A 27,466-nucleotide genomic window follows, 5' to 3' on the forward strand; every position below is an offset into this window, starting at 1 on the left:
CTGCACTCCGAGAATGAAGAAAACGAAAATGAGTCCAATTAGTAATGGTGTAAAGGGTTGGGGGATAATGTTGGTAAAAGACTTTGAATTGTTTAATGAGACATGATCTGTATTTAATGGCACAGCAGTCTTGATGGGCTGAATGGCTTACTCCAGTTCCTGTTACTATGACCCCATGTAGTTGAGGGAACCCTGGCTGCAATAGTTGAAGGGTAGAGTTACGTCCTCAAGAACACTCACCTGACCAAGACCAGCTCAGGTCAACCTCCATGATAACCACAAGAAGCCATTTTCTTTAGCTTCATAATACTTCAGTGAATCCGCACAAATAAATTTGCTTAAGTGCACCGGTACGTTGCACCAGTACTTTTGAAATTACTTTTCAAATAAGCCAATCTCCTCAGATATTAGAGAGCAGGACAGGTAATCAAATACTGTGTGCATGAGTATATTGATTAAATTAAGGAAACTTACTTAAGGTTGAAGAGGCAAGGATCAAACAGGGCTCTTGAGGGTTACAAGGTGGCTAGAAAGGAAGTGAAGAATGGACATAGAAGAGCTAGAAGGGGGCACGAGAAAGCTTTAATGAGTAGGATTAAGGAAAACCTGAAGGCATTGAACAAGCTGCCCTCCTATCTATCCAACCTAAACTTTGGGTCCGTTATGTAGATGACACCTTTATCATCACAAAATGGAACAAATTAGAGGAAACATACAACACCATCAACAATATCCTGATAGGCATAAAATTCACAAAAGAGGAGGAGAATGACAACAAACTCCCATTTCTAGATGTGACAGTTGAACGTATAGTTAACGGAGAGCTTCAAGCCAGTATCATCAGAAAAAACAAAAAACACACAGACCAAATACTTAACTTTGGAAGCAATCATCCCAACTCCCACAAGCGGAGCTGCATCAAGACATTATTTCAATGAGCTACGTCAGACTGCAGCACCCAAGAATTACAAAAAACTGAAGAAAACTATCTCTACAATGTTTTCAAGAAAAATGGGTACCCAATAAAAACAATCTGTCAATTCCTCAGAAACAAACCCAAACAAGCAGACACAACGCAACCAAAAACTATAGCCACATTACCTTACATCAAAGACATATCAGAAATGACTTCCAGACTACTTAGACCCCTTGGCATCATGGAAGCCCACAAACCTACCAACACACTTAAACAGTGACTGATGAACCTAAAGGATCCATCAGATACTACCAGCAAACTAACATCATTTACAAAATATCATGCAAAAACTGTAAAACACTACATCAGACAAACCAGCAGGAAACTTGCCACCAGAGTACATGAACACCAGTTGGCCACAAAGAAGGACACCATTTTGACTGGGACAACACACACACCCTAGGACAGGCAAAGCAAATACACGCATGAGAATTCTCAGAGGCATGGCACTCTAGCCAGAACTCCATCAATAAACACATTGATTTAGATCCTCTCTACCTCCCCTTGAAAAAAAGAACCGGAAATGACATCACGCACCTTAAGAAACCAAGACCTATAAATAGAGAGGTGGCCCACTGATGATGTTAACTAGTATGGTAATGAAACATCTGAAAACAAACCTTCAAGCTCAGCGAGCTAACTTACACACTTATCATCAACCTGAACTATAAATCTTCCCAAAAATCACAAATCCTAAATCATTCTACATTTATGTGAGGAACAAGAGGATGGCCAGAGTGAGGGTGGGGCCGATTAGGGATAGTGGAGGGAAGTTATGCCTTGAGTCAGAGGAGGTAAGGGGGGTCCTTAATGAATATTTTGCTTCAGTATTCACTATTGAGAGGGACCTTGACGTTTGTGAGGACAGCGTGAAACAAGCTAATATGCTCGAATAGGTTGATGTTAAGAAGGAGGATGTGCTGAAAATTTTAAAAAAACATAAGGATAGATAAGTTCCCTGGGCTCAATGGGATATACACAAGGTCACTACAGGAAGTGAGAGAAGAGATTGCTATGCCTTTGCTGATGATCTTTACATCCTCTCTGTTCACCACAGTAGTGCCAGATGATTGGAGGGTGGCAAATGTTATTCCCTCGTTCAAGAAAGGGAAGAGGGAAAATCCTGAGAAACACAGACCAGTTAGTCTGATGTTGGTGGTGGGCAAATTAGTGACGAGGATTCTGAGAGACAGGATTTATGATTACTTGGAAAACTATAGTTTGATTAGAGATAGTCAGCATGGCTTTGTGAGGGGCAGGTCATGACTCACAAGCCTTATCGAATTCTTTGACGATGTGACAAAACATTGATGTAGGTAGAGCAGTGGATGGATTTTAGTGTGGCAACATATAAAAGGCATCCAGATCGGTACATAATTAGGAAGGGTTTAGGGGCATATGGGCTAAATGCTGGCAAATAGGTCTCGGTCAGAATAGGATGTCTGGTCAGCATGAATGAGTATGACTGAAGGGTCTGATTCTGTGCTTTATGACTCTATGATTCTATGACTCTGACTGAGACAGAAACTCAGATAATAATGTGAATTGAAACTGATTCATCTTTATCCATGCAAGTCCAGTTCCGTACTATGTAAAACCTGCAGAGATGAGAAAACCGAAATATGACCAGAATATACTAGGAATCTCAACTGGCTAGTTAGCATCAGTGGAGCGAGAAATATAGTGAACATTTTAGACCAGTGACATTTCATCACAATTGAAAAAAGTTAAAACAAATTGGAACAAGAGGTGGGTGGGATAAGGGCAGGAAGAATGGCTGTCTGTTCGGATGAGATACTGGAGAGATTCGATGAGAGAAATGTTAGCCCCCCAGAGCCAAAGGGAATGGACTTGGGTGGGAAAAGAAACTGGAAAGGAACAAGAGAATAAACCATGTGCTGACAGTGTGTGTGCTAATGGCTGAAAGCTAAAAAATAGTATGAAAGAAAAGGGAACACATTGGGATTTCAGGAGTTCACATTTATAACTCACTAAAGATGGCCAGGCAAGTTGAAATGGTTGTTAAGAAGGCTCATATAAATAGCAGAATAGAGTATAAAAGCAAGGAAGTGATGCTGCGTCTCCACAAATCTCCGTGGTCGGACCACGTTTAGCGTATTGCAAGCAACAAATGCTAGAGATCACAGTGGGTCAGGTAGCATCCATAGAGAGAGAGCAAGCTAATGTTTCGAGTCTAGATGACTCTTCATCAGAGCTGATTGTTGCGTTCAGTATTGCGTTCAGTTCTGGGCACCTTGTTTAAGGAAGAATGTGTAAGCCCTGGAGAAAGTTCAAAGGTGGTTTAATAGAATGATACCAAAAATGAAGGATTTTCGATACAAGGAAAGCAGAGTGAAATTGGGCTGATTCTCCTCGGAGCAGAAGAGATTAAGCGGTGACTTTACTGAGTGTTCAGAATGATGAACGCTTTTCACAGGGTAAAGAATGTTATATTGTTTCCACCAGTTGATATGTCAGTAACTGGGGTCACAGTTTCAAAATTGTCAATGAAAGAGGTAGACTGAGATGAGGAGTAAATTCTATACTCAAAGAGTTGTTAGGAATTGGAATGTGCTGCCTGGGAGAGAGGTGGGATTGGATTCTGTGGGAGGCTTCAGTAGAGAGCTGGATATACGTTTGAAAGAGATGAATGGGAAGGCAATGGCCTAATGTTGTTATTGTTGGAACTATTCATCCAGAGACTCAGGTAATATACTGAGGATTTGGGTTTGAATCCTACAATGACAGAATGTTGAATTTAAACTTAATAAAAATCTGAATTTAAAATGACTAATGATGATCATGACTCCATTGTTGATTATCAGGAAAATGCTACTAATGTCCTTGAAGTGAGGAAATTGCCATTCCTGATGAAGTACTTACGCCCGAAACATCGATTCCCCGGCTCCTCGGAAGCTGCCTGACCTGCTGTACTTTTCCAGTGCCACACATTTTCACTCTGACTCTCCAGCATCTGCAGTCCTCAATTTCTCCCAACTGCTATCCTTACCTGGTCTGGCCTATATGTGACTCTAGTCCCATAGCAATGCGGTTGACTCTTAACTGCCCTCTGGGCAATTAGGGATGGGCAATAAATGCTGGCCTAGCCAGTGACGCCCTCATCCTGTGAATGAACATTTTAAAAAAAAATATGGCAGCTGGAGAGATGGGGGCTAGCTGGGTAGCTCGTTCATGAGGTGGTATTGATACTCTGGGTCAAATGGCCTACGGCTGGACTGAAAATTCTACGATTCTATAACATTTACAGATCTCGATTGTTAAACTCAATGTTGAGTCAGGAAAGTTGTAACATGTTAAATTGGGAGATGAGATACTGTCTCTCAAGCTTTTGTTGAGTCTCACTGGAAAAGTGCAAAAGACTGAGGACAGAGATGTCAGTGTGAGGGCTTGGCAGCAAATTAAAATGGCAGGCCATCAGAAGCTCAGCATTGTGCTTACAGCCAGATCCATCAACATGGTGACCCCTAGTTAGTGTTCTGAGCAGTGAATATTGTACAGTACTCTAAGAAAGAGTCTAGTCTCCTTGCTACAGGAAACATGTTATTAAATTTGAAAGGGTTAAGAAAAACATTTACAAGAATGTTGCCAGGTTTGGAGGGTTTCATCCAAAGGGAGAGACTGAAAAGGCTGGGGTTGTCTTCCCTAGAGCGTCAGAGGCTGAGGGGTGACCTCATAGAGGTTTATGAAATTGTGAGGGGCATGGCTAGGATAAATAGCTAAGGTCTTTTCCCCAGGGTAAGGGAGTCTAGAACTAGCGGGCATAGGCTTAAGGTGAGACAGGAAAGATTTAAAAAGAACCTGGAGGGTACATTTGTCATGCAGATGGTGGTCTGTGTATGGAATAAGTTGCCAGAGGAACTGGTGGAAGCAGACACAATTACAACATTTAAAAGACATCTTTTAAAGGAGGTAAAAAGGCAGTTGTTCCCTTGAATGGGAAGGTGCCAGGGGAAGGGGACAGAGTGAATGGGGTGAATGTTGCTGTGTGTTTCAGGCTTTTGCAGAGGGAATGATCCCTATGGAATGCTGAAAATAGAGGGAACAAACACTTGTTTGTGGTATCACAATGAAAGTGGTGAAATGAGCGGTTGAACATGAAAGCTGGTGGGACTAGAAGGTGAGGATAAGGGTACCCGATCATGGTACTGGGATTGAGCAGAAGGGGTGAGAACAGCAGTGCAGGAAATGTGAAGAATAGGGTTGAGGACCCCGTCAGTCAATGGGGAGATGTTCCCTTGTTGAGGGTAAAAGACAGCATCTCAGAAGAGATGTTAATGATATTGAAAGCAAGATTGCAAAGAACACAGAATCCATTCAGCCCATCTAGCGCATCCTTTTGTGGAAGCTTTAAATCTCACCATTCTAGCATCCTAATGTCTCCATTGGTCTCTACTACCTAACCAGAAAGATTATACGAGAAGTCTATTTAGTAAAATACTTCCTGCATTTGTAATGAATTTACTGCCACTTTTTAATCTATGTCTCCTTGTTCTGCAGTCACAAATCCACTTGAAACTGTGTTCAGGATTAAGTTAATCTTCATTCTTCTTGGCACCTTCTATATTTCCATCTCATTTGTCTGCTTTCAAGAATTTTAACCTTCCTTCAAAAGTTCATTGTTCCTCTGGCATTGCTTCCCCTGTTCTTGTGTTTCAGTAACTGGAATTGAAGTCAATCTCAAAGGGATTGCATGACCACAATACAGCTTTCAGCAAAACAGTCTCATAATTATGAGTTAAATTCTCTGTCTGTCAGGAATTCAGGGGATTATGCAAATTCAGGCTTGAAAGTGTCAAATACGAAGGTTTCCTGATTCTTTATTGATTCGGAAATGTAAGTTGATGATATGTTTGTTTTTGTTGACTGTTGCTCTGCAATGGCTGGACATGATACTTATAAATCTATCATCACACTCTAATCTCTTTTACAACTAATTTGTCATCGTTAAGTCTGTTTCCCATTTTGCTTCCAACATGTAATGCTTGACGCTTATTAAATGTCATGCACCAATGTTCCAAACAAAATCTTTCAAATTCTGTCCTGATACTTAAGTTCCTTGGCTCTTTCGTGATTCCCCAGTCCTCGCAGATTTGTAGCATCCACAGAATTGAGATTGTGTTTCTATGCCGAGATTACTTTAAGGTATTTTCTCATCTTTACATCGATAGTTTGGGACCTGCCTCAATTATTAACTGAAGCAGCAATTGCCAATCTAACCTAACTATGGAAAGACCTGCAAATTGATTTCTCTGAAATGATTTATATCTTAGTGCATAGGGAACACTTGCAAAGTTTGTGGATGACACAAAACTTGGACGACTTGTGAGGAGGACAGTGTAAGACTTCAAATGGACGCTGACACATTGGTGGACTGCCTGATGCTGGAGATCAGATTCTAGAGTGTGTTGCTGGGAAAACACAATAGGTCACACAGCATCCAAGGAGGAGGAGAATCGACATTTTGGGCATAAGCCCTTCATCAGGAATCCTTATGCCCGAAACCTCAATTCTCCTGCTCCTCGGATTCTGCCTGACCTGCTGTGCTTTTCCAGCAATACACTCTTGACATTGGTGGAGTGGGCAGGTAGGGGGCTGATGACGTTAAATGCAGAGAAGTGTGGGGTAATGTGCTTTGATACAAACAACATAGAGAGAAGGTATAAAATAAAGGGTACTAGTTTGAAGGGTGTGTTCAAGCAGAGAGACTCAGGTTTATATGTTCAGAAATCACTAAAGGTGGCAAAACAGGCAGTATGAGTTGTTAATAAAGCATTCACAATTCTAAGCTTTATAAATACCAGCACAGAGCACAACTGCAGAGTGGTTATGATGAACCTATATAAGAACTCATATAGATTAGTTAGTTCTCAGCTGGACTATTTTGTACTGTTCTGGCACTAAACTATAGACAGGATGTGCACACACTGGAAAGAGTGCAGAATAGTTCCAGAAATGGAAAATTTTACTTACTATGATTGATTGGAGGAATTGGGACTGTTTGCCTTGTAGAGGAGAAAGCAAAAAAGGAACTTTTATTGATGTTTTCAAAATCATGAGGAGTCAGGACAGATTGGATAGGGAGAAGCTGTTCCCACTCATACATGCATTGAGAACCAGAGGACACAGGTTGAAAGTGTTTTGCAAACTAAGAAAATATAGAGTCACAGAGATGTATTGCACAAAAACAGATCCTTCAGTCCAACTTGTTCATGCCAACCAGATATTCTAAATGAATCCCTTCCTATTCAGATGTCTTTCAAATTTGTAATTATACCATTCCCCTCCAAAAGCTCATTCCATACACGGACCAACCTCTGCATGAAAAGGTTGTCCCTTAGGTCCCTTTTAAATCTTTCCCTTCTCACCTTAAACCTGTGCCCTTTAGTTTTGGATTCCCCTACCCTTGGGAAAAGACCTTGGCTATTCACTCTATCCATGCCCTCATGACTTTATAAACCTCTATAAGGTCAACCTTCAGCCTTCGATACACCAGGGAAAATAGCAGCAGCCTATTCAGCCTCTCCCTCTAACTCAAACCCTCCAACCCTGGCAACATTCTTGTGAATCTTTTCTGAACCCTTTCAAGTTTCACAACATCTTTCCTATAGCAGAGAGACCAGAATTGAACACAGTATTACAAAGCTGCCCTGACCAATGTCCTGTACAGTGGCAACCTGACCTTCCAACTCCTGTACTCAATACTCTGACCAATAAAGGAAAGCATACAAAATACCTTCTTCACTATCCTATCTACCTGTGACTCCACTTTCAAGGGACTATGAACCTGGACTCCATGGTCTCTTTGTTCAGCAACACTCTCCAGGACCTACCAAAAAAAGAAAGAAAAAGCTTTTCTTCACAATGAGTAGTGAGAGGATGGAATGCACTGCCTTGAAGTGTAATGGAAGTAATTTTAATTGAAGCATTCAAGAGGGCATTCGATGATTATATAAATAGAAAGAATGCGCAGAGTTACAGGGAAAAGACAGGAGAATGGCACTATGTTAAAACACAGAGATGCAGTGCAAATACAACAGGCCAAGTTGCCTCCATCCCTACTATAGCAGTTCTATGTTATGTTCAAATGGCCTCTAGTGTAATGTATCAACCAAGCTGGGCTTGGCAACTCCTCATAAACCATACTGATGGAAAGGTGAATTCAGCATAAAGAGTTGGCTGTGCGCTGTAATTATTGGATTCATCATGTGTTAGTACAATCTGGATCATGGGTTGGTTGGTTCACTTGGCTGGTTTGTTATGCAGAGTGATGCCAGTAGCATGGATTCAGTTCCTGTACCAGCTGAGGGTACCATGATGGATTTTCCTTTTCAACCTCTCTCCTCACCTGAGGTGTGATGACCCTCAGGTTAAACCACCACCAGTCAGTTCTCTTCAATGAGACATGAGGACTATGGAAACTTTATAACACTGGATTATCAAGTTGTGTGCTTGTTGTGTCTTTGCATTGAACCATGCTTAAAATTAACTATATTTTGCTATTACAATGGGACCTTCAACAGCAGGTGATGACTGTGAGGGAGAACATCCATCAGGAGAGTTTGAACGGCCAATCATACCTGTTCTGGAGGAAGGAATGCCTTTGTCAGAAAGATGCCTCATGGAAAAAGGGACAGAAAAGGCGTTTCTCAATCAGATGTTAACCACAGGTGTATTTCCATGTAAATATGTTTTTTCCCCCTAGTGTAGCCTGAATTTCTCTTCATGTTTGTAAAGTCCAAATGGCAATGAAATAAAGGATTCTTACTTCAGGATCTTCAGGCCATTTGTGCAGTTAAGTATCTCAATATTATGTTACAGTACTAGTATCCATTGGTGGTTGACAGGAATACACTGTGAGAGGTGGGAGGGGAAGAGACTAGTCCTATTTTTGGTTTTATGAATGGGATGCAGCCATTTCCCATCAGATTTGGACTGGAATGAAAGTTCTTTGTCTCCACCGCACATTGGAGTCATGTTTACATTTCTGATCGCCATTAGTTTTGGTACAATGGGAAAACACATGACAGATACACATTGTGGGACATGATGTTGCTTGCTGAAAACAATCCTTTAGGCAGATGCACACTTCGGTTTATGGCTTGTATCATGTGCTATTTAGTGAACAGAATGACCCTAAAGATGGAGTTGAGATACAGTTAACCATTGAGTGGGAAAACAGGGATGAATGGGTTTTTAAAAATTCCTTTGTGGGATGTGGGTGTTGCTGGCTGGGCCAGCATTTATTGCCTGTCCCTAGTTGCCCTATTCCATTTCCTATTTGTGAGTGCCTGAATATTTGATTCTTGTAGGAAATTAAGTTGTCTCCACCCGTATTCATTGCAACAGAGGAAGCTTCTGAACAGCCCATGATTGGAAGAGGTTATTAGCCTGAGGGACACAAATGAATAGTTTAGGTGAGGCCCCGTTGCGCATTCATAGTGCTTCATAAAGAGCAAAGCAGTTTCCGTGGTCTCTGAAAATCAATTTTGTCTTTCTCAATTAGTAGAAACATTTCAGACAGCCTGGTCCAGTTCTCAAGTATGAAGGGCAACTCTTTTGGTCGGTGATTAGTCAGTAAGTAATATGTCCCCAGGAGGCAGTTAAGGGAGATAGGCAAGCCTTTCAGATATTACAAGTTTATTTTGTAACTTGAGATTTGACTACATTTTCCAAATTAGTCTCTCTTCAGAAATCATTGACTAAGCTTTTCCTTTGTGCTGCTCGAGGCACCACAGAGGAACAAGGCCAACAGAAAAAAAGCTTGAATATGGAGAGTGTTGAAATTTCCAGCACTTTCACGCTACAAATAACACAGTGGACTGAACAGTGCAATGTAATTTAGTTTGACTATTTGAAATTTGACGGACATAACAGATTTACAGTTCCACTGCTAACGTGTTATAAGATTGAAGGTCATTGGTTATAAAGCATTTTATTACCTCTACTTCGAATGATATCTTATCGTGATGTACATTTTGGATCAACCACCCACTGCAGAACATTGCAATAGAATGTGTACAGAGATCCAGTCATGCTTCATTGCTACACACTGTGTATGTGTAAGATTTCAACATATACAACCATTTGAAAATAATGCTTATTAATTTTTCAATTGTGAAATTGAGGTATGAATTAATCACTTAATAATTCACTATTAAATCTGAATTAGGGTTTGGAAAACAAGAAAGGATAGACGAACTACATCCTAAAATATCTAGAGATAAGCTAAGAAATTTCTGAAACAGTTATTATTTTAACTGGAGTCAATAGGAATTCCTGACTGGAAATGTGCAATTGTCGCTTCCAGGTTCAAGAACCTTGCATAGTATGTTACATTTTGGGGTTTCTGGTTGTGACTCCATGCGAAGACTTTGATGTAATAGCTTAAAAATGTTACTATTGTGTTAAATGTCACATGTAAGGGATTAAACTCACGGGATAACAAAGTTGTGAGGTGTACATCAAAATTCAGAAGGAATATGAACTAGTTAACAATAAAAATGATTCTGGATGTTTAATCATACTTATTCTGTTGATATAAGTTAATTCATGGGTGCTGATCAGGAATGGTTACCAATATAGTCTGGCCGGATTCTCAGCAAAGAGGAAGTTTTGGCCAGGTCCAACAAAGGCTGGGAGAGGACAGGCCTTCTTCTCAACTGGGAATGGTTTTACAAACTACAAATGTCAGAAGTGGAAAAACACAAATTAATACATTGTCTGCTGTCCAGTATTGTGCAGAGTACTTTTGTTGTTTTACGTTATTATAGGAAGTGGTGTGAAAGTTTACCACAAATCTTGAATTGCTACTTTTTCAGGCCAATGCACTCTTGTGTATCCTCCTCCTGTACTCACCTCATACAGCTGGATAACACTTGAAACTTCAGCACTCCTGCAACTTTGGATCCTTGTTTATTCCTAATTAAACTTAATGTCTCCATTGCAGACCATTCCCTCCTTAAAACTTTGGTCTCTCTACTGCTTGTCCTGTTTTCAAGATGCTGCTTTATACATACCTTACTGACAAAACTTTTGCTGACCTGTACTAATAAATTGAGTATGAAGTGCTTCATATTAATATTGTATTAATTTATATTTTTATATTATTAATTGTCAACAGTTATTAAATTATTTTGTTATTATTAATTTATCTTATTAATATTCTATTAATTATACTAATATTGCAAGCAGTTACATAGGTGATTGAGGTAATTGATTAAGTAATGATATAAAAGGACAGCAAATGGAATTGGTTTATAGAAGCCGCTGCAAGAGAAGTAAGTTTGCTGAACATTTTAGTTTTAAAAATTGCCAGCTCAGACTGATTTCATGTAAAAACTCAGAGGAAGGATTATACTTATGTTTAATTGGAACTGAACATCCTTCTAACACATGGTCTTATTGAGACTTGTTTTGAGTGAGGAACATGAGAAGACAACACTGATTTATACTGAACCATTTGTACCACACGCTGGCTGACAGTTGCCTTGGGCGCCCCCAAAATATTTCCAACAAAAAAGTTGAGGTTGCATTCTTCCAAATGAAGAGCTGACCTCAAATAAATAAAAAACCCTACATAAATTTCAAACCACCAGATAGCTCATCGCTCCCTACAGCCAATGAAGTGCATTTTAAGCATAGTTACTATTGTAATGTTAGAAACACACTGCCAATTTGCACACAGCAGGCCTCCACAAACAGCAACTTCATAAAGATCAGATTTTTTAAAATGTGTAATGTTGTTGGGGGATAAATTCTTGAAAATGTTAGCATAGGATTGTATGTTCTGGATGTGGGTTTGCTCACTGAGCTGGAAGGTTCATTTCCAGACGTTTCGTCAACCTACTAGGTAACATCTTCAGTGGGCCTCCGGGTGAAGCACTGTTGATAATTCCTGCTTTCTATTTATATATTTGGTGATGTAATTTCCTGTTCTTTTTCTCAGGGGGTGGTAGATCGGGTCTAGCAACAAACACATTGAGTTAGACCCCATCTACCACCCCCCGAGAAAAAGAACAAGAAATGACATCACCACAGGAAATGATGTCACCGCAGAAAATGACATCACCAATCCAAAGAAACCAAAACATATAAATAGAAAGCAGGAATTATCAACAGTGCTTCACCCAGAAGCCCACTGAAGATGTTACCCAGTAGGGTGATGAAATGTCTGGAAATGAACCTTCCAGCTCAGCGAGCAAACTTACATCTAGAACATCAACCCAAGCTACAAATCTTCTCAAAAATTCACTAGGATTGTATGTATCCACTAAAGTCAGTTGATGGGAACTCAGTTTCACAGCATATCAGGAAGACAGCACTTCCAACAGCTTTTGTGTTTAAGTCCTGGAACAGGACCTGAAACCCAGAACTTTATAACCCCAAAAGGCAAGAGTGATACCAAATGAGCCACAGCTCACATGAGTGACACAAGTTTCTGGCAATCTAAGAATTACAACATGAAAATGCTAACCTCTCTATTCCCCTTCCTCCTCAGAGACAATCCTTGAAACATTTGACCAGGCTGTGGGTCATTTGTCCAAATATTGCTTTGTGTAGCTTGGTGTCCAATTATGCTTCATAACGCGCCTGTGGAATGTCATGGGATGTTTTATTACTTTAAAAGTGCTATATAAATATAAATGGCTATTGTTAGAATATCAGCATATGTTGAGTGTTAATTGTGTCCTGAAATCAAAAAGCATGTAGACTCTACAAGGTTCTATTATTTGAATTCCAAGTTATCACATAAAAAAGGAGAGGGTGTTTCTATAAATACAACTCTCAGAAAATTTATTGCAGAATTAATAAACACAATGCCATAATTTCCTTGGTTTTCTTAAGCCATGCATGGAATACGTTCTGTGCCAAGCGAACACAAATAATTGAAGATGCTCCTTTAGGGTCATGCTTTAAACTTGTTGACACCATTATACTTTTCAGACAGCACCAAACAAAAAAAAACTGCACAGTAATTCTCACTGAATCACACTGCAAAGTGATTGTTTGCTCGTAATCCCTGTCTATCTAAAAATGGCTATGTATAACCATATTAGGAGAAAGGGTCAGGTAGATGAATAAGGATAGATGCGACAATGTGACATGCCTGTAGGTGAGTGATCTACGAATACTATAAAAGAGGCTAGACCTCTACCAAGATTGACTGATGGCTTTAAAACAAACAGCTGTAAACAAGGCACCAATATGGCTTCCTCTTGAAAGCGCACAATTCTCATCTTCCACATAGTATTCAAACTGTTGGCATGCTGACTGGAGGGAGATACGAAAGGTGGAAAGAGTTGCTTCTCATAACAGGATGAAAGGGCACCAAAAAAAAGTGGTTGAATTATCTCCAAACCATGCCTGTGTGTCATATCAGAACCAAAAGGAAGATACATTGGCTAAGGCTGAAATTAAGTCAACTGTGCATTACCTCAAAGAAGAGTATTTTGCACAGAGACGTATTGAGAAGAAACTAACATACATTGAAATAAAAATATTCTTACTAAAAACAAGATTTGCAAGATCCTATGGATCTTGGTTGAATAATATCTTGACAGCATACAATTTCATTCCAATTTGAACCTTTAATTTCTGAAATACTATTAATGTTACACTGCAGATTATAAAATGTAACCTCTGGGCACTGTGCACATTTTACAACATATATTTAGAAATATTACATTACTAACAACATATTCTTGGACCTTTTCAATTCTACCTTGCAGCTTCACATTTGGATGGAAAGAATTATGTATTCTTTTTGTTTTGCTGTTTTAGTGATAATTGTAATTTTAACAAATCCAACCTGAATGCTTCAACTTTAGTACCTTCACAGAAGATTGTCTAAATATCTCATTTTTTTCAGGAGCTTCATTATTTTAACTTTGTGGATATTAAAATTAGTACCATAATTCAGGACTTAGTACATTTTACATTGTCTGTTATATATCAGATATATGTTAATTTAAAATGATCTATTTTGAAATTAATGTTCTTTATACAATTTACAAGGAGTTTGCAGCTAATCACAATGTCCCTCTGATTATAAAAAAAATTAATAACCATTCCCTTCTCAGATAGTTATGCCAATGTTTAGTTTATTGGGCATTAGGTTAAAAAGCAACAAGAGCTTCTGGCAGTTGCCCTATAATTATTTAAATGTTTTTGTTCTTTAGAAAAAGAGGAAACCTCATCCTTGCTACCAGGAATACAAATAAGTATTAAATAAGTGAACTGACAAATAAAGATTTGAACTCACAATACACAATACATCAAGATCAGGAATAGAGTATAATCTACACTTAAATAGACTGCCATTGCTGGTATTATTATTAATTTACATACAAGAGCACACGAAAGCTTAAGTACCACAATTTGCACCAAACTGTCCTGCTACCTTTAGAATAAGGGAATATTGTGGAAGACCAAATACTACTTCATCTGATAATGGTTGCATTTGTGTGCTGTAAACAGAGATTGGGGTTTTCTGTGTTGCTAATAGTTGTCCACATGTTGATGCCCGATGTTTACCCCATCTACACTTTGCTACTCAATGCCATATTTAGCATGTTGATGTTTGCAGAGGGAAGGGGACAGAACTGGTATCAAGTTCTTAAAGTGAAAATGACACAATGCAGCTTTTACTTGTTATGCAGCAATACAGCGTACTGTATTAAACAGTTCCTGTCTTTATAACTTTGTTTCCTGGCTGTGATAAATAACTCTATCTACAGGCACAGGTTTCCACTGACATGTTGGGATACACCTTTAAAACCACGTTTTTGCTCTCATCAAAGAAGAGAACACTTAAGGCATTCATTTTGTCCGGTACACAGCAGGGCTCTGGAATTCCTGGGATAATCCCAACAGCCTTGACAATGCTTTGGATTGTTGCATGATTAGAAGGACGAACAACCTGTGATAAAAGGCAAAATAAAATCATTAGTTACTTGAAATCTATTTCCACAGTTAGTCGATTGGAGAATGAATAATGTCTTGAGTCTGTAAATTTCAAATTCATAATCTTCTTGTGCTGGAATGTCACATTCCATTGCATAGTGTATATCTAACAATCACTGCTAGACAATTCTTGTATTAAGTGACTACCACATTATCACAATTCAGTGATATAAATGCCAAGTAAATTTGTAATTAGTTAAATGGCTAATTACAGCAATTTTTCTGATCAGATGCATTCTTTTTAGAGCTGCCGGAGTTTCTTTTTAAAACCCACTCAGAAGCGTTGAGCTGGTAAAACTACAATATTAAAAATATCAAAGTCTAAATGTTAAAGGTTTTTTCAAAATAATTTAAAACAACATTGCTAAAATATGCAGTAAATGTCTTAATAGCAAATTATACTCATGAGAACCTGTAATTTTTGCTTCAGGCATTTGTTTGGCTGCAAATAAAACAAATCAGCAAAAGAAATAAGAATCAGGCTAAGGAGAGTGTTAATGGCATCTCTTAGTCTCTGGCTTGGAAAGACAACAGAGAAACTGAAACAAAATCCAACATTAGAAATTGAAGAACATTGGGCAACAATAGGACAGTGAAATTAAATCAGTCTCTCTTTTTGTGAACGCCCACTTACAGAAATGGAATACTGATGTTACATTTAAACTTATTTGCAAATATATAATCAATACTGTGAAAAGCCAGAGACAAATTTGGCTTAAAACAACTCCAGTATTTTGAAAGAGGGTAGAAAATGTAGGTGTGAATAGATTTGACAAGGTAGGTAATGAAGTATGCACAAAAAGTCATTTGTATACAAACACAGAGATTGCATTTGTCTCGCAATGTCTATCAAATCTTGCCTTTTTTAAGTAACAGCTTAAAAAGCAAATATGCCTTCAATACTACAGGGTATTCTGTTACAGTTAGTGACCATCAAAACATGTCTGCATGGTTGTGTGAGTATTATTTGAAATAAATTGCTTGATATAAAGGAATAACTGCCCTTTTCTTCTGTTGTAGCTTTGTGTTTGTTCTGCATCTGTGCTCACTCCCACGAAACAATGTAGACAACCGTGTCCAATCAAAGCAATGGGTGGGCTCAATATTTAATTCACAGCTTTGCAAAATAAAAGGGTTTTGTCTACAGAAAGAGAGCCTACATAATTCTACCTCTATCATCAGGACATAGCTGAAATGCCTTATGTACATTATTTTTCACCATGTCAGTGGCAGAAATAATTTTGCCTTTGTGCCATTATTTTTACGGCTGATCATCTTGGCTTGCAATATAAACATACTTGATAATGTGACAAATGCCTTTATGCTAATAGCTGTTTTTCTTCTTTTAAATTAATTTCTGGGATGTATGCATCCCTGACCTTGCTGCCCTTCCCTAGAAATCCTGAGAATAAGTTGGACACCTTCCTGACTAGTTGCAATTGCATTTACAGCAGTTTACTGTCAGTAAAAGGTTCATTTCATAGGGCTGTACAGATATGTGGCTGGAATGACACTTTGGTCAAACTGGATAAGGATAGCAGGTTTCCTTCAGTAAAGTGCACTGTATTGGAGACAGAGTTCCTCTATTCTTAGACATTTAAAAGTTGTAGAATGCAAAATCCTCTGAATGCACAGTTTTCCTAAGTGCCTTCAAAAGCTGGAGGGTTTTTTTATGAACGAAATTTCTGCAAAGTCGAATTGAGAACTCAAGATTCCTCACGAAATTTCACAATGGCAGAGGTTGTCAAAGCTGAGTTTGCACCACATTATAAATCTTCACTTCCACAATCTCCAATTAAATTTTAATTTGTCCCATTATAATTTCTAAACTGGTCAGTTTAAATAATTTAGGTGAAAGTGGGTACTGCAGATGCTGGAGATTAGAGTCAAGATTAGAGTAGTGCTGGAAAAGCACAGCAGGTCAGGCAGCATCCGAGGAGCAGGAGAATCAACATTTCAGGCAAAAGCCCTTCATCAGGAATGTTGATTTTCCTGCTCCTCAGATGCTGCTTGACCTGCTGTGCTTTTCCAGCAGTACTCTAATCTTGAGTTTAAATAATTTAACTAGTTCAGGACTAATGCATGGTGACTTCATACCGATGACATATTCCTAATTCTAATTGAATAGTCATTGATTAAAACTGATTATATTTGCATACTCAATAACGTGCACAATTAACTAACTTTTGTGATTCAAAGGGAATTTGATGGCCTCCATTGCAACACTGCTAAATAATCCTCATTAATCTTATAATTATAGCTTTAACTCTAATTCTGGCTCAAATGTATTTAATTACAAGTTGAAATTCTGAATCACATTGTCCACGCTTAATACAATTATTTCATATTAATGAATTAAATCTCCTATTGTTCACCATAATCTTCAATACCAGTGCACTGCAAGGCTGCATACTAAGCCCCTACTATACTCCGTATACACTCGCAACTGTGTGGTCAAATCCCACCTCAGTTCCATTTACAAATTTGCTGAAGACATCACCATTGTGGGTTGGATCTCAAAGAACAACAAGACAAAGTACAGAAAAGAGACTGAGTGCTTATTGGCATTGCATAAAGCCAACAATCTCTCCATCAGTGCCAGTAAAATGAAGGAGCTGGTCATCGACTTCAGGAAATGGAGTGAAGGGCAAGCCCCTGACTGTATCAATTCTGCTGAGGAGATGATTGACAGCATCAGGTTCCTGGGAATGATTATCACCAATAACCTATCCTGGTCCACTCAAGTCGTCAAGACAACACAACAATGTCTCTACTTCCTCAGAAGGCTAAGGAAATTTGGCATGTCCACAAAGACTCTTACCAAATGTTATAGATGCACCACAGAAAGTACCTTATCTGGAAACATTATAGCATAGTATGGCAACTGCTCTTCCCAAGACTACTGCAGAGAGTGGTGAACACAGCCCAGTCCATCACACAAACCAGCCTTCCATCCATTGGCTCCACCTATACTTCCCACTGCCTCGGGAAAGCAACCAACATAATCAGAGACCCTTCCTTCCCTGGTTATAGTCTCTTCCACCCTCTTCCGTCAGGCACAAGATATGGAAGTTTGAATAAGTGTCCAAATAGATTCAAGAACAGCTTCTTCCCCGCTGTTATCAGTCTCTTGAATGGACCTTTCATACGTTCATTCTGATCTCTTTTTCTGCATCTCCTCTGCAGCTGTAACACAGTATTCTGTTCTGCTCCCCTGAAGCAGTTTGTATGATACGATTTGCCTGTATAGTATGGAAACCAACACCTCTCACTGTGACCAGAATAAATCAATCAATCAGGAATATCTGTCGCTCACGCCTCTCATCTACCCAAGAAAAAGTCTTGATCGGTGAACATCTGAAGTCCTAATTAACGTGGATTTTACATGAATTAATTTGAGTATTAACATGGGCCAAACAGATCTAATCAGATTTAAAACCAAAATACTGCGGTTGCTGGAACAGCAAAGGAAAAAAATCAAAGTGCAGACCCACCAACATCTGTGGAGGGCGAAACAACGTTAACAGGTCAGTGGGTCGTTTTGGATGAGACGTGAGGAACTCACGCCGTGAACATTGTGTTTCCTTCCTGTCAATGTTGGAGCAAACTGTAGAATGGATCTGAATACAAAGATGGTAGACGTTCTTAACACACAAATACATGAGGGCCCCAACGCTGCAACGATGAAGGGAGTCAACTATAAATAATGGGGGGGGGGGGGGGGGCACGCTGGTGATAACGTTTCTTGTCCTGCATTTTGTTTTTGTTTTAACATACACAGTGATGTCTTTATTTGATGCTCCCACTCAATTACCCTCAAGACACCACAGCAGAAACCCGACAGCCTAAAAGTTTGTTGTAAGCCCTTCCAGTGATTCAGGGAGCCCGTGAGCGCTGAGCCTTTCCTAACGAACACTCCCCCTCTGTCTCCAGCTGTTCCCCGCTCAGTAAATAATTCATCGAGCTGTCTGATCCCAGGCAATATGCCACTGCTACCAACCACCACGTCCTCTATTTTAACTGGCATCTTAGAGACAGAATTAACACCGTTACCGGCTGGTTTAAATCCTTGCCAGCACTCCCACACAAACCCGAGAGAGTGTGCGGAAAACTAACAATCCAAATGAACACAACTGCTCTCTAGTTCAAAACAAATGGTGTCCTGTGTCCTTCCCTGCTCTATATTGGGGACCCAAATTGTATAAAGGGTACCTGAGGAGGCAGTGGCCGTGTAGAGGTAATATTCATTGTTCAGGGGCCGGGTAGGTTCAAATCCCATCATGGGAGATGGTGAAGTTTGAATTCAATAAAAGTATGTTTTTTTTCAGTGGGAAGGCAGTGATGTAATGGTAAAGTCATTTAATCAGTAACGCAGAGCTAAATTCCAGGGATGGGGGGGGTGGGGTGGGGTTCACAACCCTCCAGGGCAGATGGCTAAAGTTCAATAATATCTACCTCTTTTAAAGCCGTTATTGAGGTGCAGTGTCCCTACCTCCAGGCCCATCGGGGTATATCGTGAACAAATCGATTTCAAAACGGATTTATAAACGTGAAGTGTAAGGAGAAATGACATGTGTATTTTCAAGTAGGGTTCTTGGAGCGCAGTTTGAGCACATCCCTACTGGAGAGGCGTGTGTGTGACAACATCTCTGAACAAAGCAATACCTTCTCTGAGTTTTCAACACGTTTTGCGAGATCTATCCGGGTTTCAGATGACAGATTTGAGGGGTTTGGGCTTCAAAAGGGACAAGGAGCTGAGTCTAACGGTCTCGGTGTCTTCCCCTTAGCCTGTGTTTGAAATTCACAAATCGTTTGACTTGTTGCAATCTCATAAAGTAGTGTGTAATTTCCTTTGCATTTCAGTTTGACTACATATCAGTATGAAAGCAAATTACTGCGGATGCTGGAATCTGAAACCAAAAGAGAAAATGCTGGAAAATCTCAGCAGGTCTGGCAGCATCTGTAAGGAGAGAAAAGACCCTTTGTCAAAGGGTCAGTTAGACTCGAAAAGTCAGCTCTTTTCTCTCCTTACAGATGCTGCCAGACCTGCTGTGCTTTTCCAGCACCACTCTAATCTTGACTCTAATCTTCAGCAGTACCCACTCTCGCCCTGCTCTCGGGTGTGTTATTTGGTGGAGAGGGAGTTCAGTGAGGGAGCGCTGGATTGGGCAATTGAGAAAAGATTGCCTTTTAGCTATTGTTTGGAGAGGAGACTACAAGACCAAAATGACTGAGAAAGGCAAGGTATTCACAATTTCTCTCTCTCTCTCTCTCTCTCTGTGGACTGTCTTGTCATCTTACCTTGGGCATTGGGAATTCACATGCACCCGCGCAGTAATAGGCGTCGAAGGATTTTGGAGATATAATCCACTCGCTCCAGCCAATGTCAGCGAAGTCTACTTTCAGATATCTCCTGGAGCAGGTCCTGGGCTCGTTCCACTGCCTCCTCCTGGCCTTCCGCATGGTTTTCTCATCAAAGCTGAGGACCTGGGAGCGCAGAACCTGGTGTTTGCTGGCTTCCTGTTCCTTCCGCCTCCTCTCCTTGCGGGCCACTTTGGGCTTGAGGGAACGCTCTGCATTTCCCCAGATATCGTGCTTGTGGTATTGGCTGTACTCCACCCCAGGCAGTTCGTTGTTCTGCAGGGAAGGCGAGGAAAAGTAGGTTTCCCTCCGGACCCGGGAGTCCCTGGAGGCGTTGGGGGACGGACTGGCTTCTTCCTCGTTGGAGGGGAACGGCCCGTACCGCTGCAGGGTCAGGCCCACGCTGTTGGGCTCAGAAATCGCCAAGTCATTGGCGTAGATCAAGATGTAGGGTAGGTGGCTGGCTGGGGTGGGATTCTGCACCTTCTCTCCAAAGTCGAGCTGGGCGCTGAGCAGGAGCCTGTCCTGTCTCCGGGCTCCCTTCACAATCTGGGAGATATCATTCAGGCACCACGCCCCCCTCCTTTGGGGTGTCACGGTCAGATTGCCCAGCAGTTTCTCCCAAGGGGAAGAGGGCGAGGAGCTGGTGAAACTCAGCTCCACCGGCTGGCTCTTGTGCAGCGGGAGACACGGCGCGTTCTTGGAGTTTTTGCAGGAGAGGTACCGGTTCCTCCAGCGCTTCTGGACGAAGAAATGCAAGGTGGCGACCAGGATCAGTTCCGACTCTTGGATGGAAGTCAAGTTGAAATAATACAGGATCTGGTGGTCAATAACCTCTGGACAAAAGTAAACCAAAACCAACAAAAATCGGTTAGCTCAAACACAAATCGAAAGGACCGTAAGTCAGAAACAATAAACAGAAATGGCTGGAAAAGCTCAGCAGGTCGGGCAGCATCCGTGGAGAGAAATCAGAGTTTACGTTTCGGGTCGAGATTGGAACTGATGAGTGGAGCTCGGGGTATGGGGAATCTCATGGTGTGGAGAGAGAGAGAGAATCTTAAGGCTTCACTAGACCCTAAAACATTAACTCGGATTTCTCTCCACAGGCGCTGCCAGACCTACTGAGCTTTTCCAACATTTTTCTGATTCGGTTAACAGATAGAGATTTGGCTCGAAATTTCTCTCTCTCTTACACCATGAGATCCCCTGTACCCTGAGCTCCACGAAACAGACTAACACCTTCTGATGAGGGACTGTCAGCTTTTTTAGAAAATTGAGAGGCATAGCAAGTGCCTACCGAATGTGCGTTAGCAGCAATTTTGCAGCGAGTTCTCCCGCTAGTTCGGTAGTGTCGAATTTTAGATCATCTGTCCGTTCCAAACGGGCACAGGCACATGCCTCTCTCTGGGGTAGTTTATTTTAAAAATATTGCTGAAACGCAGGCTGTAGCCGGATCTCGTCTTTGGCGTTATTTTGTAAATGACCAACCAAGCCCAGCCTCGAACCCCCTTCCATGAACAACTGCTCAGACGATTCCCAGTTCCTCTGTATCTCACATTCACTGTTTCGGCTAAATTACTTCTCCTAGCCAACATTTCAGACTGAAAGAAAGTCCTTTTAGGGGCAGACCCGCTACCTGGTAAATCGAGCTGGAGTAGTTAAAGTAGTTAACGACGGATTGCAGTAATTACCAACTCGGTGACTACGCAACTGGAAAGTGAACTACGTGCCACTGATGGCCCAGAAAACCGCGTCAAATCTCCCGGGACTTGTTCCCAGAAAGTGCAAAGTCCCAGCCAAACCCCCGGTACCACACGGGACTGTATATCTTTCCAAACCGTCAGAGTCATTGAGGTATACAGCATGGAAACAGATCCTTCAGTCCAACTCGTCCATGCTGACCAGATATCATAAATTAATCTAGTCTCATATGCCATCACTTGGCCCATATCCCTCTAAACCCTTCCTATTCCAATGCCTCTTAAATGTTGCAATTGTACCAGTCTCCACCACTTCCTCTGGCAGCTCATTTCATACACGCACCACCCTCTGTGTGAAAAAGTTGCCCCTTAGGTCCTATTTAAATCTTTCCCCTAAACCTATGGCCTCTAGTTCTGGACTCCTCCACCTCAGGGAAAAGATCTTGTCTACTTATCCTATTCATGTCCCTCATGTTTTCATAAACCTCTATAAGGTCACCCCTCAGCCTGGACGCTCCAGGGGAAACAGCCCCAGCCTGTTCAGCCTCTCCCTATAGCTCAGATCCTCCAACCCTGGCAGCATCCTTGTAAATCTTTTCTGAACCCTTTCAAGTTTCAGACATTTGGGGAACAAGCTGTGGGTTTCAAATCCTTGGCTTGGTTATTTGTTGACGCTTGCCGGACACTCCCCTTCAACCCCCCAAATGGGTCACAAGGAGACAACATATCCGCAACTAGCATGTCCTAGTTTGAGTCAGGTTTCTGCAAATGTTAGTTTCTGTAGCTGAGGAAGTGGAGGACACTGAGGGAGTCCGGGTGAAATACCGTGTAGATGGCGCTGTGATTGACCCTGGTCTCAGTGATTAGAGCCCCTGTCCTGTGTATGGGGCTGGGGTGGGGTGGGAGGGAAGGGGTTCTGTATTAACAACTAAGGCTCCCCACTCCTGCCTGGTGTACACAATCATTGCACACTTATATCAAATAGCCTCAGTGCACTCCAAATCTCCACCGTGCCAATCGTTTCGACATGTACTGTGATAATTTTTACACTTAGGGAACATATACAAGTGCTTTCCTAACTCCCGCCCCCAGCTCCCGGTTTGGCCAGCGCTTCAGGCATCTTGAGATTGACCAAGTGTCCTGCCCTCCCCAGGTATACACACACACACACAGACAGACAGACAGACACACACTCACACACACACACACACACTCTGCCTGCTCCTTACCCTCTCTCGCCTTGAAGCTCCGCACCGTGTTGCCGTCCCTTGGCCGGTTCCCTTCTCGCTGGTACTTCTCATACAGTTTCAGCATGTGCACTCCCACCGTGTCCTGAGCGGCTCGCCCCAGCGCCGAGATGTGACTGGGTCGGGCCGGCTTGCTGGCATCTCCCGCTGCCCTCTCGCACTGGCCCTGGAGCCCAGCGAACGCCAGGGAGGTCAACACCTGAAGCAAGAAGCGGTGCTCTGCCCAGCGACAAGTCATGGTGCTGGGGATCTGCAATGACTGACTTTCTGAATCTCCCTCCTTCTCCTTCCTCTCTCTCTCTCTATGCCCCCTTTTAAGTTTGAGAAGCAGACCTACTTATCCTGACAGAATGACGGTAACAGCATTCCCCTCACACTGGGTATTCAGGAACCTAAAGCTGCAATCCTTTTGAACTGAGCGCTAGTTTAGGGAATGCTGGTGCAATCCCTTACTGTTTCTCTCTCTCTGTCTATCGCCTGCAGCTAAGTCCCCGCTCTCCTCACTGAATCTCCTGCTCTCCTCGGTCTTGTACTCAGCACAATAAAAAAAAACCAAGATGTGGAACTTTCTTCCCACTCCAACACCCAGAGAGAGAGAAAAAAACTTTTCATTTTAGGCGAAGGTACCGGTGACGAAATGTATCCACAAGCCAATCGGAGGTCAGACCCTTCCTGAGCCAGCCAATGAGCAGGTAGGGGATGGAGAAGGGGGCAAATGAGTGAGGATGTCCCCTTTAAGGGCCGGTCTCCAACCCATTGATGGCGAGCGGTCCTTTTAAATCCCCCAGGGGATATTGAGTGGAGCTCCGTAAGGAGATAGAAATATCAAGAACCCTGTGGCTCCCTATCCCAAATTAAAATAACCATTGTGCTGCTTTTTAAAGAAAAAAACCGGTCCTTGTGTTTGCAGTTTCAGAACAGAGACAAGTTATTTCTCTTTGCAATGACATTGATGTTTGCTGTCTGTCAAAGAGGATGTTCCAGTGTCTGTTCTTGTAAAACAAAACCCGTTTCTGCTGCGTGATGTTAAATGCTTCTTTGAAGGAATGCGATTTAAATCCCTTTTGTGGATTCGGGCGTATTTTCAGGAACCCGGTTTCTGGGAAAGTCAGGAGTGTTATTTTGGTGGGAGCTGGGAGGGGTTGACACTAGCTCGAATGTGACCTGTTTCCCCACTCTCTGCCCCACATTGTCCACCGGCTCAGGGGCTGCTCAGGAGATGCAACATTACCCTCTGTGCGCTGACTCCTTTTATCGCCTGGGCGAGGTTACTGTTTCGATCACTTGCAAATATTCACATCCTTCCCAATGAGGGGGAAAAAAATCACAAGCCAATGGGACGTGTGGACATTTCATCCCATGTTGTCAGTCTTTCTCTTACGCTTCAAGGGTTAGGCTTTGAAAATGAGATCTGCTGGTCTGAAAGAAAGAATGTAACTTCATGTGGCATATCATTGAAATGACTAGATTTGAACAATTTAAGGAGAAAAAATTGAATTCTCCGCCAGCAATTGTTGCCCATCCTCGAAACATTGATGAGGATGGACATTCTTGAACCGCTGTGCTAAATAATGATCAAAGCGACCTGAATATCAATTTAAAACACACACACACACGTTTATTTTTATTCCCAAATTGGACGGCATTGTCACTCTCATCCTTGTGATGTTAATTATATTGAGCTGTTCAAAGCTACACTTTTTGCTACAAAGCCCTGGGTATCTCAGCGTGCAGTTTTACATTTCAGCCCCTCAGCTTTAGGAGTCAGATTTGCAGTTCGATCTCACCCTGCAGCTCCTTCATCTGGTGCCTATCTAACATCTCCCCGCTCATGATTTTGTTTGCCTTGGCTTGGTTTCTGCTTCCCCAGCTAATTGCCATTTTGATTCAAGGTCCGAAAGAATCAACTCCCCTGCAGGGATGAAACTCTGAAGCCATGGCTTTTGTTACGCCCTGACAACAATATTAACAGAGAGGGAGAGAGAGAGAGAGAGAAAGGATTCCGATTCTCCCACTATTTTACCTGGTGTGCGGATTTGTATTTTTTTTTCCCCCGTCAGGAACACTTCTCTGCTGTCCCTCCTGGAAAGTACAAGACCAGAGTTAATTTTCTGACAGCTCTCTAGCTCACTCACTGCACACTGCAATTCTGATTTTTAATTTGATATGGGTCAAATCCTTCCCGTGTTGACTATTTGTGACTATGATGGGAATGGTGTGTTTTAAATACAGACTGACTCAATAGTCATTTCTGAGTTTCCATCTAGATTGATAGGATATCGGACTTTTGACTGCAGTTGTCCATGTGAGACGTTGGGGCAGAATGAAGGCAAGTTTGAGGCATGAGCTCAGAGAACAAACATCCCTAATTTGGCACTGGACTGAAAATCTCTCTTAGTTGGCAAATGGAAAACACACACCTGGAATAAAGTCATAGAGTCATACAGCATGGAAACAGATCATTCAGGCTAACGGGTTCACACAGAACATGTTCCCAAACTAAACTAGTCTAAATTTCCCCATATCCCTTATCTATCCAAATATCTTTTGAACTTATAACATACCCAACTCTTCCTCATGTCCTTTTTAAATCTTTCTCCTCTCATCTTAAAAATATGCCCCTAGTTTTGAACTCCCTCACCTTATGGTAAAGACCTTGTCTATGCCATTCATGATTTTATAAAACTCAATAAGGTCATCCCTCAACCTCCTAAGGTTCCAGTGAAAGAAGTCCCAGCCTATTTTTATAAAGCAAACCCTTCATTCCTGGCAACATCTTGGTAAATCTTTTCTAAGCCCTCTCCAGTTTAACAGTATCCTTCCTCTAACAGGGTGACCAGTAGTGCATGCAGTATCCCAGAAGAGGCCTCACCAATATCTGTGTAACCTCAACATGATATCCTAACTTCTATATTCAAAGGCCTGAGCAATGAAAGCCAGCATGCTAAATGCCTTTTTAACCACCCTGACACAAATATCAAAGAATTGTACACCTGAACCCCTAGGGACCTCTCTTCTACAGCACTACCCAGGGCTCTACCATTAATTGTATATGTCCTAACCTTGTCTGTTTTACCAAAATGCAAGGCCTCTATTTATCCACATTAAACTCTATCTGCCAATCCTCAGCTCATTGACCCTATTTATCAAGATTTCTTTGCAATTTTAGATAAGCTTCTTCATTGTCAACTGTACCACAAATGTTGGTGTCATCTGCAATCTGACTAAACATACCTCCTAAATTCTCATCCAAATCATTTATATAAATGACAAACAAAAGTGGACCCTGTACCAATCCCTGTGGGACAGCACCAATGACAGGCCTCCAATCTGAAAAATAACCCTCCACCACCACCCTCTGTCTCCTACCATAAAGCCACTTTTGTATTCAATGGGCAAGTGGGCTAAAGCACATTGTAAATGTAGAGTCATAGAGTCATAGTCATACAGCATAGAAACAGACCCTTTGGTCTAACCAATCTATGCTGAACATAATCCCAAACATTTCTTAAGAGAGGTACTCTTCACTTGTCAAGACTATGACTTGCTTTGTTATTTTCACTTTCCTCTTTGCTGAGAAATTTACACAAAAATTTTTGCATAAGACCAAAAAATGCAGTGAAATAAAAGCAGAATGTGCTGGAGAAACTCTGGAACTGGCCAAGAGAATAATTGAATTCAAAGTTAACACTGTTTCTCTTTCACAGATGGTGCCAGACCTGTTGAGTTTCTCCAGCAGATATTGTTCCTACAATATTTTGCTTCCATTAAAGAATTATAAAGAATTATATATTATTGAGCTATCAATGAAGAATATTACATATATTGGAACAGAAGAACCCCTTTTATCATTGCTTGTATCAATTCTCAAGTGAGGTATTGTCATTCAAGAATGACTTCCAAAATGTTAGTCTTTAATTATCTTATTCTGGACAGTAAGAGTTGCTTTGAACTGTGAAGTTCTTCTTGCTTGGTTTACTAGCCCAATTTAAAAATAATGCAAAAATTAAACCGCATACAAAACATTCTGTGTACTATGGAATTAAGTCACATACGCTGATGCTTGTGTAAGCTTAATGCAGTTGCTTATTTTTAACATGACACTAAAACAGCTTGTCTAGCTGTCTTAAAGCAAACGACTATGTTTATCTAATATATATAAATGAAAGCTTTACAATGTGAACTATGTCCTTGATCTT

At 41.2% G+C, this 27,466-nt stretch overlaps 1 protein-coding gene and 1 long non-coding RNA gene across 2 annotated transcripts in view; one reads left to right on the plus strand and one right to left on the minus strand.

Annotated features, from left to right (window-relative positions):
* LOC140484631 (uncharacterized) overlaps positions 1 to 27,466 on the plus strand; it is a 56,463-nt gene that overhangs the window by 15,565 nt on the left and 13,432 nt on the right. The window lies entirely within an intron of this gene.
* gdf10a (growth differentiation factor 10a) lies at positions 12,764 to 24,077 on the minus strand. The gene is made up of 3 exons (XM_072583167.1): positions 23,250 to 24,077; positions 20,261 to 21,156; positions 12,764 to 14,915 (listed from the first exon to the last, which is right to left on the minus strand). The coding sequence occupies exons 1-3, from the start codon at positions 23,503 to 23,505 to the stop codon at positions 14,724 to 14,726; spliced, it is 1,344 nt and encodes a 447-aa protein (XP_072439268.1). The 5' UTR covers positions 23,506 to 24,077; the 3' UTR covers positions 12,764 to 14,723.

The sequence above is a fragment of the Chiloscyllium punctatum genome, chromosome 13 (genome assembly GCF_047496795.1).
Source record: "Chiloscyllium punctatum isolate Juve2018m chromosome 13, sChiPun1.3, whole genome shotgun sequence".
NCBI lineage: Eukaryota > Metazoa > Chordata > Chondrichthyes > Orectolobiformes > Hemiscylliidae > Chiloscyllium > Chiloscyllium punctatum.

What these genes read in the sequence shown, in the direction of transcription:
- gdf10a (XM_072583167.1), bottom strand. Translation starts at nt 23,505, where the DNA reads ATGACTTGTCGCTGGGCAGAGCACCGCTTCTTGCTTCAGGTGTTGACC. An exon ending in GAGCTTCAAGGCGAGAGAGG is followed by an intron (nt 21,157 to 23,249) that starts GTAAGGAGCAGG and finishes ACTTTTGTCCAG; the next exon opens with AGGTTATTGACCACCAGATC. An exon ending in GTGAATTCCCAATGCCCAAG is followed by an intron (nt 14,916 to 20,260) that starts GTAAGATGACAA and finishes CTTTTATCACAG; the next exon opens with GTTGTTCGTCCTTCTAATCA.